Source organism: Oncorhynchus masou, chromosome 29 (assembly GCF_036934945.1).
Source record: "Oncorhynchus masou masou isolate Uvic2021 chromosome 29, UVic_Omas_1.1, whole genome shotgun sequence".
Taxonomy (NCBI): Eukaryota; Metazoa; Chordata; class Actinopteri; order Salmoniformes; family Salmonidae; genus Oncorhynchus; species Oncorhynchus masou.
In genome coordinates this window covers 12,124,953-12,138,138 of record NC_088240.1, presented here as the reverse complement: position 1 = coordinate 12,138,138, position 13,186 = coordinate 12,124,953, and the positions used below count along the sequence as shown (strand labels likewise).

Genomic DNA, 13,186 nt, shown 5'->3' with positions numbered 1-13,186 from the left:
AACTATGTAAAGAAAAAAGTATTTTATAAAAATATTTCATTCATTCAGATCTAGGATGTTATTTTAGTGTTCCCTTTATTTTTTTGAGCAGTGTCATATATATATATATATACACAGTGCCAGTCAAAAGTTTGGACACACATACTCATTCAAGGGGTTTTCTTTACTATTATTGTGAATAATAGTGAAGACATCCAAACTATGAAATAACACATACATTATCATTTAGTAACCAAAGTGTTAAAATCTAAATATATTTAATATTTGAGATTTTTCAAAGTATATATAATATATATATATATATATATACATATAAATAAATCACACCCATTTTCAATCCAGCAGCCTTCAGTGTAATTGTGATTCACCATAGAGAATGGATTTTGAAAAAAATAAAATAAAAATAAAAACACAAATTGACAAAAATAAATGTTTAAAATTGGTTTATTAAATAGTAATCAAAGATAGACTGGATCTTCATTCAGGACTCAAAAGCAGTCATACAATACAGCTGGCTTATAAAGTTTGTCACAGTTTTACAGTGTTCAAAGTGACCCGTTTGAACTAGGAAGGGACTAGGTTTGACATCATAAAAGGGAAAAATACATTTAAATAGTGTACTAAGATACAATTCAGCCCCAGTACCACAACAGTATTGATATCTTCCGTTATAAAAAAGAACGAATGTGAATTCATGCTCTAGCAAATGTCATTACTATTCTTTTCAATGCTGAAATTTACAACAATGTGCATCATTAGGTAAACACTCATTTTCTTAATTTCTGAATCCTTTGATAAGAAGTGCATCTGGAGGAAAAAAAATACATATTTTTGAATTTCTTCTGACAACGAATAATTCTCTTTTTCAAGACAAACACTCCTTTATTTGGGTCATGAATGTGTTCTTTATCAAGACTAAAAACTGTGTGATGGTTCTGCATAATTCTGCTCCCTTTTTTGACAGAAAAACTAACTGTACATCAGTTTTAGGTCGGTTGGCTGAGGCAGAGAGGATATATGTTGCATTAGGAAATCCAGCGGGCGCACGTCATCTCTAGTTCATTAGACTCCAGAAAGGAACCTTTCCCTGTTCCAGAATAGAACCATATTCAGTTGTGTTCCCGTTCTGGTTCCATTTCCGACTAGGGAGGTGGGGTTGCTACTGACGACCACCAGGGGTCAGGTTGAGGTTGGCCATGAGCTCGTGAACTGAGGCAAAGATAGTGCACTCACCTGAGAGGAGACAAAAACACCAATGTCAAGATAATACCCCCCCCCAAATGTATTTTCTGTCAGAGTGTTCCAATCAAATCTTTCAGTCTATCTTCTATTTGTGTGTGCAGACAATCTCACAAACCCTGTCGTGCTGGGTGCAGCTCGCTGAACCTCTTGAGGATGTTGGAGACCATAAGTGCTGCTGCCCCAGAGGAGGAGTGTTGTCTGGGGATGTCAGCCTGCTGGGTCAAGCCCGTGGCCATGTCGTATACGATGGGAACAATGATGTTGACCGGCTCCTGGGGCAGCGGCAGCCTCTGGGTCAGCTGGAGCTGAAGGGGAGAATTAAAGGGAGAGCACAGGGTTAGTTACACTTCACACAGCTTCAGTGCAAGTCAATGGAATTGTAAGATGGCTTGTAACACCTACGAAACTGATATGCAGCTATGACAACTGATTAAACTACAATACAGGGGAAGGATGAAAGCCAGCAAACAAAGACTGACAACAGGTGAGTGGATATCGGCCAATCAACTGATTAAATTAAAACTAACCAAGCAAGGGAAAACCAGTACTTACGAAGAAGAGCATTTTGGACTTGAGCACCACAGCGATGGTTCCTGGGGGTGCGATGGGAGGGGCGCTGGGGGGGATGGTAAGACAGAACTGGACATTCCACTTTAACTGGGTGGCCTGGTCAGGGAACTGGAGAGGGTGACAGAAGTTAGAGAGACACTTACACAATCATTACACATACGTCTTTCTCTCACAGACAGGCAGAAACACATCACCAGCCCCTTTATATTCTTAACTGACACAAATATACACTGCTCAAAAAAATAAAGGGAACACTAAAATAACACATCCTAGATCTGAATGAATGAAATATTCTTATCAAATACTTTTTTCTTTACATAATTGAATGTGCGGACAACACAATCACAAGAATTATCAATGGAAATCATATTTATCAACCCATGGAGGTCTGGATTTGGAGTCACACTCAAAATTAAAGTGGAAAACCACACTACAGGCTGATCCAACTTTGATGTAATGTCCTTAAAACAAGTCAAAATGAGGCTCAGTAGTGTGTGTGGCCTCCACGTGCCTGTATGACCTCCCTACAACGCCTGGGCATTCTCCTGATGAGATGGCGGATGGTCTCCTGAGGGATCTCCTCCCAGACCTGGACTAAAGCGTCCGCCAACTCCTGGATAGTCTGTGGTGTTGGTGGATGGAGCAAGACATGATGTCCCAGATGTGCTCAATTGGATTCAGGTCTGGGGAACGGGCGGGCCAGTCCATAGCATCAATGCCTTCCTCTTGCAGGAACTGCTGACACACTCCAGCCACATGTGGTCTAGCATTGTCTTGCATTAGGAGGAACCCAGGGCCAACCACACCAGCATATGGTCTCACAAGGGGTCTGAGGATCTCATCTCGGTATCTAATGGCAGTCAGGCTACCTCTGGCGAGCACATGGAGGGCTGTGCGGCCCCCCAATTCAATGCCACCCCACACCATGACTGACCCACCGCCAAAACGGTCATGCTGGAGGATGTTGCAGGCAGCAGAACGTTCTCCAAGGCATCTCCAGACTGTCACATCTGTCACATGTGCTCAGTGTCAACCTGCTTTCATCTGTGAAGAGCACAGGGCGCCAGTGGCGAATTTGCCAATCTTAGTGTTCTCTGGCAAATGCCAAACGTCCTGCACGGTGTTGGGCTGTAAGCACAACACCCACCTGTGGACGTCGGGCCCTCATACCACCCTCATGGAGTCTGTTTCTGACCGTTTGAGCAGACACATGCACATTTATGGCCTGCTGGAGGTCATTTTGCAGGGCTCTGGCAGTGCTCCTCCTTGCACAAAGGTCGGAGGTAGCGGTCCTGCTGCTGGGTTCTTGCTCTCCTACGGCCTCCTCCACGTCTCCTGATGTACTGGCCTGTCTCCTGGTAGCGCCTCCATGCTCTGGACACTACGCTGACAGACACAGCAAACCTTCTTGCCACAGCTTGCATTGATGTGCCATCCTGGATGAGTTGCACTACCTGAGCCACTTGTGTGGGTTGTCGGCTCCGTCTCATGCTACCACTAGAGTGAAAGCACCGCCAGCATTCAAAAGTGACCAAAACATCAGCCAGGAAGCATAGGAACTGAGAAGTGGTCTGTGGTCACCACCTGCAGAACCACTCCTTTATTGGGGGTGTCTTGCTAATTGCCTATAATTTCCACCTGTTGTCTATTCCATTTGCACAACAGCATGTGAAATTTATTGTCAATCAGTGTTGCTTCCTAAGTGGACAGTTTGATTTCACAGAAGTGTGATTGACTTGGAGTTACATTGTGTTGTTTAAGTGTTCCCTTTATTTTTTGAGCAGTGTATTTATGGGGTACCACACACACACACACAGCCAGAGGAAAAGGACCTCACCAGTTCAAGCTTCATGATGCGGACACAGTCCCTGAGGATGTTGGTGGGGGCGCCCAGCAGCTTGGTGAAGGCATTCAACGTGTTGTACTTGAATGGTGGGCCGGCCACCTTGAGAGAGGAGGACGAAGAAGGGGAAGGAGAAGAGGAAAAAGGAAGAGAGGGGGAGGATAAAGGAAGGGAAAGGGAGACAAAAATGATTTAAAAAAAAAGGGTGAGTCATTTAAATAAAATGTTATTGGTCACATAAACGTGATTAGCAGATGTTATTGCGGGTGTAGCGAAATGCTTGTGCTTCTAGCATCGACAGTGCAGTAATATATAACGTTTAACTTTTCAGACAAAGACTAGTAGTACACAACACACGTATTTATTCCTGCACTTAATGAAGATAAAGAGAGACCTCCAAACAATTAACAGGTTCAGCTTTCCCACAGACTTTACCAGCTTCCGATTCAAAATGACCTGCTATGGAGGTCAGTTCACCCAGCGCTTCTCTTTATCAGAAATCTTGGCTTTAGTTTCACGTTTTCAGTCCGAGACATACAGTGCATTCGGAATGTATTTAGACCCCTCACCTTTTTTCTCATTTGACTCAAAGCCAGTGTCATGTCATTAGTAAACATTGAAACAAGTAATGATTCTACCAGGATTATGTTGGAGAGGGTTCCATTACAGAACAACAATTTCGAGTCTCATAGCAAAAGGTCTGAATACTTACGTAAATAAGGTATCTGTTTTTATAAATTTCCACCAAAAACAAAACTGTTTTCGCTTTGTCATTATGGGGTATTGTGTGTAGTAGATGGATGAAATAAATAACATCTCATACATTTTAGAATAAAGCTGTAACGTAAAAAAATGTGGATAAAGTCAAGGAGTCTGAATACTTTCCAAATGCACTGTATGTATGTACAGTTGAAGTCGGAAGTGTACATACACTTAGGTTGGAGTCATTAAAACTCGTTTTTCAACCACTCCACAAATTTCTTGTTAACAAACTACAGTCTTTGCGAGTAGGTTAGGACATCTACTTTGTGCATGACACAAGTCATTTTCTAACAATTGTTGACAGACAGATTATTTCACTTATAATTCACTGTCAGAAGATTACATACTCTAAGTTGACTGTGCCTTTAAAAAAACATGGAAAATTCCAGAAAATGATATCATGGCTTTAGAAGCTTCTGATAGGCTAATTAACATCATTTGAGTCAATTGGAGGTGTACCTGTGGATGTATTTCAAGGCCTACCTTCAAACTCAGTGCCTCTTTGCTTTACACCATGGGAAAATCAGAAGAAATCAGCCAAGACCTCAGAAAAAAAATGGTAGACCTCCGCAAGTCTGGTTCATGCTTGGGAGCAAATTCCAAACGCCTGAAGGTACCACGTTCATCTGTACAAACAATAGTACGCAAGTATAAACACTATGGGACCACGCAGCCATCGTACCGCTCAGGAAGGAGATGTGTTCTGTCTGCTAGAGATAAACATACTTTGGTGCGAGAAGTGCAAAAGTATCTATATCACATGTACTACACCCTTCATGGGAAAAAGAACAGACACTGGAGAGAGGAACTCTGCCTAGAAGGCCAGCATCCCGGAGTCGCCTCTTCACTGTTGACGCTGAGACTGGTGTTTTGCGGGTACTATTTAATGAAGCTGTCAGTTGACGACTTGTGAGGCGTCTGTTTCTCAAACTAGACATGAATATACTTGTCCTCTTGCTCAGTTGTGCACCGGGGCCTCCCACTCCTCTTTCTATTCTGGTTAGAGCCAGTTTGCTTAGTGTTGTACGAGATCTTCAGTTTCTTGGCAATTCCTTGAATGGAATGGGTTAACCAAGTTATGCAGACAACACAATTCTGTATACTTCTGGCCCTTCTTTGGAACCAATGTTAACTAACCTCCGGACGAGCTTCAATGCCGTACAACTCTCCTTCCGTGGCCTCCAACTGCTCTTAAATGAAAGTAAAACGAAATGTATGCTCTTCAACTGATCGCTGCCCGCACCTGCCCGCCCGTCCAGTATCACTACTCTGGACGGTTCTGACTTATAAAATGTGGACAACTACAAATACCTAGGTGTTTGGTTAGACTGTAAACTCTCCTTCCAGACTCATATTAAACATCTCCAATCCAAAATTAAATCTAGAATCGGCTTCCTATTTTGCAACAAAGCATCCTTCACTCATGCAGCCAAACATACCCTCGTAAAACTAACCATCCTACCGATCCCTGACTTCAGCGATGTCATTTACAAAATAGCCTCCAACTCTCTACTCAGCAAATTGGATGCAGTCTATCACAGTGCAATCTGTTTTGTCACCAAGACCCCATATACTACCCACCATTGCAACCTATACGCTCTTGTTGGCTGGCCCTCACTTCACATTCATCGTCAAACCCACTGGCTCCAGGCCATCTATAAGTCATTGCTAGGTAAAGCCCCACCTTATCATAGCTCACTGGTCACCATAGCAGCACCCACCCATAGCACGCCCTCCAGCAGGTATATTTCACTAGTCACCCCCAAAGCCAATTCGTCGTTTGGCCGCCTTTCTTTCCAGTTCTATGCTGCCAATGACTGGAATGAATTGCAAAAATCACTGAAGCTGGAGACTCATATCTCCCACACTAACTTTAAGCATCAGCTATCAAGGCAGCTTACTGCCATGTGTAAATAGCCCATCCAACTACCTCATATATATATTTAAAAATTGCTCCTTTGCACCCCAGTATCTCTACTTGCACATTCATCTTCTGCACATCTATCACTCAATTGTGTAAATTTGCTGAATTGTAATTATTTCGCCACTACGGCCTATTTACTATTATTATTTATTGCATTTATTTGGGCAGCAATCTGAGGTGCAGTTAACTCTAATGAACAAATCCTCTGCAGCAGAGGTAACTCTGGGTCTTCCTTGCCGGTGTCTTCATGAGACCCAGTTTCATCATAGATGGTTTTTGTGACGGCACTTGAAAAAACTTTAAAAGTTCTTGAAATGTTCCGGATTGACTGACCATGTCTTAACCTCTCTGAGCACGGAACCCGCTGGCGGGCTGAAATTCCACAACATACGGTGATCCCTACATAAATAGTCATATTAAACATTCATGAACATACAAGTGTCTCACATGTATCGAAAGCCTAGAATCTTGCTAATCCAACTGCGTTGTCAGATTTAAAAAAGGATTTACCTGCGAAAGAATACGATGCGATTATTTGAGGATAGAGCCCCATAAAAAACAACTATTTCAACCAGCACAGGCGTAACAAAATCCCAAACTGCATTAAAATAAATAGTTTACCTTTGACGATCTTCATCTGTTTGCAATCCCAATGCTCATTGTTACACAATGAATGATCTTTTGTTTGATAAAATCCGTTTTTATAGCCGAACACGAAACATCTTGTGAACCGCTTGTGTCGTGAATTCCATCTCATTCCATTTTCGATGACACATTCCATCCAGGTAAATAACCCACACAAAACGTGACTTTTCCAGTCATGTTTGGTTTCATTGCAATAAACTGGTTTGTTTGTAACACAACCAAACCTGGATGGGCCATTTCGCGGGACGTATTGACTGAAAGAAACCGATTTGAAGACAACAAGTAATGACATCACTGTCCACCAATGATATGACCACTGTTTCGTTGATTGACTGTATTTAACCCAATGACCACTGATCGTCTTGAAATCTAGCTGGGTAGATAGCCAATGAGCTGAGGTAAACGGCAATATGCAATGGCTGTGTGTTGGAAGACCAACCCATGTGGTAAATGCCGGCGTAAAGAGAGTCATTCGCTATTGAAGTTTTATTCCGGAAGGAGCTATGCATTTTACGCACAGCGTTGTTTTGGTAAACGCGCAGATTCAGCTGTTTATATATCAATCAATATGGCGACTAAGTCAGGGAAAGCTAAATCTAAGTCTAGATATACAGATGTACACACAATTTTCGAAGAAATTGATCGGAAAAGTGAGACAGAGATTGTTGTAAGACGATTCATTTAACGATTCCCAAGTAGCCACTGTGTATAATCTGTAACGGTGCCTGCAGAAGAGGAACAATGTCACGGTTTTGGAATGGTAAATTCTTCTCATGCTAATGCCCTTGTTTGAAATTAATAATATAAAATATTATTTGTGATTTTATTTTAGAAGCAATATATACAAAATGTAATGAAAAGTGATGAAATGTGTCTGCCGCCCTACCCCAACCCACATGAAATAGCCTATTTGAGGCTGTTGAGGGGAGGGCAGGCCCAAAACAATGGCCAAAGTGAAATGGAGACAGTAGATCCAGCAGGTCTATAATAATATATTCAACCTTATGTTCCCTGTACTCATATATATATATATATATATATATATATATTACACCTCAGCAGCACAATATTGTGTAGAGCTTTGGAAAAGTGGGTGATGTTATATCCTTCCTGTTTGGCCCTGTCCGGGGGTCTCATCGGATGGGGCCACAGTGTCTCCTGACCCCTCCTGTCTCAGCCCCCAGTATTTATGCTGCAGTAGTTTATGTGTCGGGGGGCTAGGGTCAGTTTGTTATATCTGGAGTACTTCTGTCTTATCCGGTGTCCTGTGTGAATGTAAGTATGCTCTCTCTAATTCTCTCTTTCTCTCTCGGAGGACCTGAGCCCTAGGACCATGCGTCAGGACTACCTGCCATGATGACTCCTTGCTGTCCCCAGTCCACCTGGCCTTGCTGCTGTTCCAGTTTCAACTGTTCTGCCTGCGGCTATGGAACCCTAAACTGTTCCTATTTACTCCTAAGGTGCTGTTCTGTTGCACCCTATACAACTACTCTGATTATGATTATTTGACCATGCTGGTCATCTATGAACGTTTGAAAATCTCGGCCATGTTCTGTTATAATCTCCACCCGGCACAGCCAGAAGAGGACTGGCCACCCCTCATAGCCTGGTTCCTCTCTAGGTTTCTTCCTGGGTTTCGGCCTTTCTAGGGAGTTTTTCCTAGTCACTGTGCTTCTACACCTGCATTGCTTGCTGTGTGTACACCTGCATTGCTTGCTGAGGGTCTTCCAAATATTGAAAGTGTGTAAATAGTTACCCATGTTATTTTGTAAATGTATATATTTTTTCAATTGTTTTGGGGGGGGGGTGTGTTAGAATACATTTTGGCATTTTGTATATAGTTATTTGTTTCAAAATGTATACCTTCCCCAATTTGGCCACTTGGGTACATTTGGGCTACTTGTGTGGGACACCTGGGTGACTTCATGATAAATGTCATGTAACACAATCATTTTGGAAGTTATCATTCTGAAACCTTGCACAAGTACTGTTGCCCTCTTATATTTTTCACTGAAATTGTCCCCATCATCCTATCTGAATGTTTGTTTTATCTTGTTCATTTTAAAGATGATACAACAATAAAAAGAAAAAAAGTATGTTGTTTTTCATTGTATTATCTAAACCAGACCTATTGTGTTATATTCTCCTACATTCAATTCACATTTACACAAACTTTTGCGCAAAGCTGTCATAAAGGCAAAGGGTGGCTCCGCTGAAGAATCTCAAATCTAAAATATATTTTGATTTGTTTAACCCTTTTGGGTTACTACATGATTCCATAGTTTTGATGTCTTCACTACTATTCTAAAATGTAGAAAATAGTTCAAATAAAGAAAAACCCTTGAATGAGTAGGTTTGTCCAAGCTTTTGACTGGTACTGTAATTACAGCCATTTTGTTTCTTACTTTCTCTGACTGAAAAGATCTTTTACTGGAAAAAAAACTAAATTGTTTAGGAAAAACATTCCCTATTCCCTCAACCCTTGCTCTCTTTACTTGAAATATATATGTATGTATCGCATACACGTGACCAATAGGTCCTGACATATAACCTATCATCATCACATCAATAAATTGGTTATAACAAACTCCCAACAGCAACATGTGAAAAAGAACAAGGGAATGTTTACTGGTTGCTCAGGAGGGAAAGGGGAAGTCAGATGTGTGCTTTAGTTTTAGTTGTGGAAACTAATGGAGATCCAGAAAAAGGAGGGTATAGGAGCAAGCGCTGTATGCCAAACAGGTGCTGTTATATTAATAATTATTATTTCTGACCATTTGGAAAGGTGGAAAAAAAACTAAATAAATTGAAATATTTTCTAACGCAAAAATTATAATATATAAATCCATGCATCATGAATTGCGGCTTATTTATTGTTTAGGCTAATTAGCCAAAGCTCCCTTTGTTATTTCATTTACAAAATCCTTGATTGCATTTCAAAGCATGAATGACTCACTTGTATGCTGTGTGATGACATGAACAAATGAATGATTGATATATTGAAATATAGGCCTAAGTAAGTTACGGACCAAGACTAAACAGGACGTGCTCTTAGGCCTACAGCTCAATGGTGGTTATACAAGGCTACTACGATAACAAACCTAATATTTATAATGACATTACTTATTATAATGATGATCATAATAAAAATTGTAATAATAACAACAAGAAGGAGATCAAGAAAAAGGAGGGTAGAGGAGTGAGAGTTGCATGTATATTATGTGTGACAATTTCTGCCAGTTTGGAACAGTGTAAACAACACAAAATATAGTATAAGTAATACTAGTCTGTTCGAACGAAAACAAATGTAAAGCCTTTTACAGCGTAGCAGAGAATAAAAACAGCCACATTTGTGAAATTGCTTTATCCGACACTTTGCGGTTGCGTGAGGTTTGGTGCTCCCGGAATCAGTGGGCTATTAAACAAACACTCAAACTAGCAACAGAAGCACAATCTGTCTTTTTTCTATACACAGACACACAGACAGATATATAAAATATACACATACACACACACACATATACATACATACATATATATAAAATATACATATATACAGCGGGGCAAAAAAGTATTTAGTCAGCCACCAATTGTGCAAGGTCTCCGACTTAAAAAGATGAGCGAGGCCTGTAATTTTCATCATTGGTACACTTCAACTATGACAGACAAAATGAGAAGAAAAAAAAATCCAGAAAATCACATTGTACGATTTTTAATGAATTTATTTTCAAATTATGGTGGAAAATAAGTATTTGGTCACCGACAAACAAGCAAGATTTCTGGCTCTCACCGACCTGTAACTTCTTCTTTAAAGAGAAGTCCACTGTATTAATGGCACCTGTTTGAACTTGTTATCAGTATAAAAGACACCTGTTCACAACCTCAAACAGTCACACTCCAAACTCCACTATGGCCAAGACCAAAGAGCTGTCAAAGGACACCAGAAACAAAACTGTAGACCTGTACCAGGCTGGGAAGACTGAATCTGCAATAGGTAAGCAGCTTGGTTTGAAGAAATCAACTGTGGGAGCAATTATTAGGAAATGGAAGACATTCAAGACCACTGATAATCTCCCTCGATCTGGGGCTCCACGCAAGATTTCACCCCGTGGGGTCAAAATGATCACAAGAACGGTAAGCAAAAATCCCAGAACCACACGGGGGGACCTAGTGAATGACCTGCAGAGAGTCATCAGTAACTCACTACGCCGCCAGGGACTCAAATCCTGCAGTGCCAGACTTTGTCCCCCTGCTTAAGCCAGTACATGTCCAGGCCCGTCTGAAGTTTGCTCGAGAGCATTGGGATGAATCCGAAGAAGATTGGGAGAATGTCATATGGTCAGATGAAACCGAAATATAACTTTTTGGTAAAAACTCAATTTATCGTGTTTGGAGGACAAATAATGTTGCATCCAAAGAACACCATACCTACTGTGAAGCATGGGGGAGGAAACATCATGCTTTGGGGCTGTTTTTCTGCAAAGGGACCAGGACGACTGATCCGTGTCAAGGAAAGAATGAATGGGGCCAAGTATTGTGAGATTTTGAGTGAAAACCTCCTTCCATCAGCAAGGGCATTGAAGATGAAACGTGGCTGGGTCTTTCAGCGTGACAATGATCCCAAACACACCGCCTGGGCATTATTAGTGTTGCACCATTATTCTTACATAATATACCCATTTAAAATTTCAGTAGCACGTCTTAGAGTGTGCCATCCCCGTGGCCTCCGCAATGGATTAGTCCACTGAGACAGGTGCGAATCAGACCGGTGACTTGTGCACCATGAACAAAGAATAGATTTGAGACTGCTCGACTAAAGAAATCTCACGTCAACCAAAAGCCTATCGACCAAACAGTCGACCAGTTGAATAAATGGGGTCAGCACTAGTGGAAATTTAAGGCCTCCCTCTGACACCATCTGGTATAAAGATTCTGGATGGCAGGGAGCTTGGTCCCAGTGATGTACTGGGCCTTATGCACTACCCTCTGTAGCGCCTTCCGGTCGGATGCCAAGCAGTTGCCACACCAAGCGGTCATGCAGCCAGTCAAGATGCTCTCAGTGGTGCAGCTGTAGAGGCCCATGCCAAATCTTTTCAGCCTCCTGAGGTGGAGAAGAGGTGTAGTCGTGCCCTCTTCACAACTTTGTTGGTGTGTTTAAACAATGATTGGTCTTTAGTGATGTGGACACTAAAGAACTTGAAGTGCTCGACCTGCTCCACCACAGCCCCGTCGATGTAAATGGAGGCGTGTTCACCCCTCCGATAACCTGTAGTCCACGATCAACTCTTTTGTCTTGCTGACGTTGAGGGGGAAGTTCATGTCCAGGCACCACACTGCCAGGTCTCTGATCTCCCTGTAGGTCGTCTCATCGTCATCGGTGATCAGGCCTACCACCGTAGTGTTGTCGGAAAACTTAATGATAGTGTTAGAGTTGTGCACGCCCACGCATTCGTGGGTGAACATGGAGTATAGCCATTTTAGACAGGTTACCTTGGCGTTCCAGGGTACAGGGACTATGGTGGTTTACTTGAAACATGTAGGTATAACAGACTGGGTCAGGGAGAGGTTGACCTGCTTAAAGGTCTTACTCATGTCGCCTATGGAGCGCGTAATCACAGTTGTCTGGAAAAGCTGGTGCTCTCGCATGGTTCAGTTTTGCTTGCCTCAAAGCGAGCAGAGAAGGCATTTCATTCGTCTGGTAGGTTCACTTCACTGGGCAGATTGTGGCTGGGTTTCTCTTTGTAATCCGTGATAGTTTGCAAGCCCTGCCACATCCTACAAGTGTCAGAGCTGCTGTTGTAGGATTTGATCTTAGTCTGTATTGACACGTTTCCTGTTTGATGGTTCGTCAGAGGGCATAGCGGGATTTCTTATAAGGGTCCGGATTAGTGTCCCGCTCCTTGAAAGCGGCAGCTCTAGCCTTTAGTTAGGTGTGGATGTTGCCTGTAATCCATGGCTTCTGGTTGGGATATGTACATACGGTTACTGTAGGGACAACGGTATCGATGCACTTATTAATGAAGCCGGTGACTGATGTGGTAAACGCCTCAAAGCCATTGGATGAGTCCCGGAACATATTCCAGTTATTGCTAACGAAACAAGTCCTGTAGTTTAGCATCTGCTTCATGGGACCACTTCCATATTCAGCATGTCACTGGTACGTCCTGTTTGAGTTTTTGCTTGTAAACAGGAATCAGAAG

The 13,186-nt window shown here is 42.0% G+C and overlaps 1 protein-coding gene across 1 annotated transcript in view; it reads right to left on the bottom strand.

Annotated features, from left to right (window-relative positions):
• Positions 1-428: 428 nt before the first annotated feature.
• The window catches only part of LOC135518990 (mediator of RNA polymerase II transcription subunit 14-like), a 43,544-nt gene continuing 30,786 nt past the window's right edge, over positions 429-13,186 (bottom strand). The window contains exons 26-29 of the mRNA XM_064944010.1: positions 3,650-3,757; positions 1,795-1,920; positions 1,358-1,547; positions 429-1,233 (exon numbers count right to left, since the gene is read on the bottom strand). Of these exons, the coding sequence (XP_064800082.1) occupies positions 1,160-1,233; positions 1,358-1,547; positions 1,795-1,920; positions 3,650-3,757 (498 nt within the window). The 3' untranslated portion in view covers positions 429-1,159. The remainder of the gene's footprint in view (positions 1,234-1,357; positions 1,548-1,794; positions 1,921-3,649; positions 3,758-13,186) is intronic.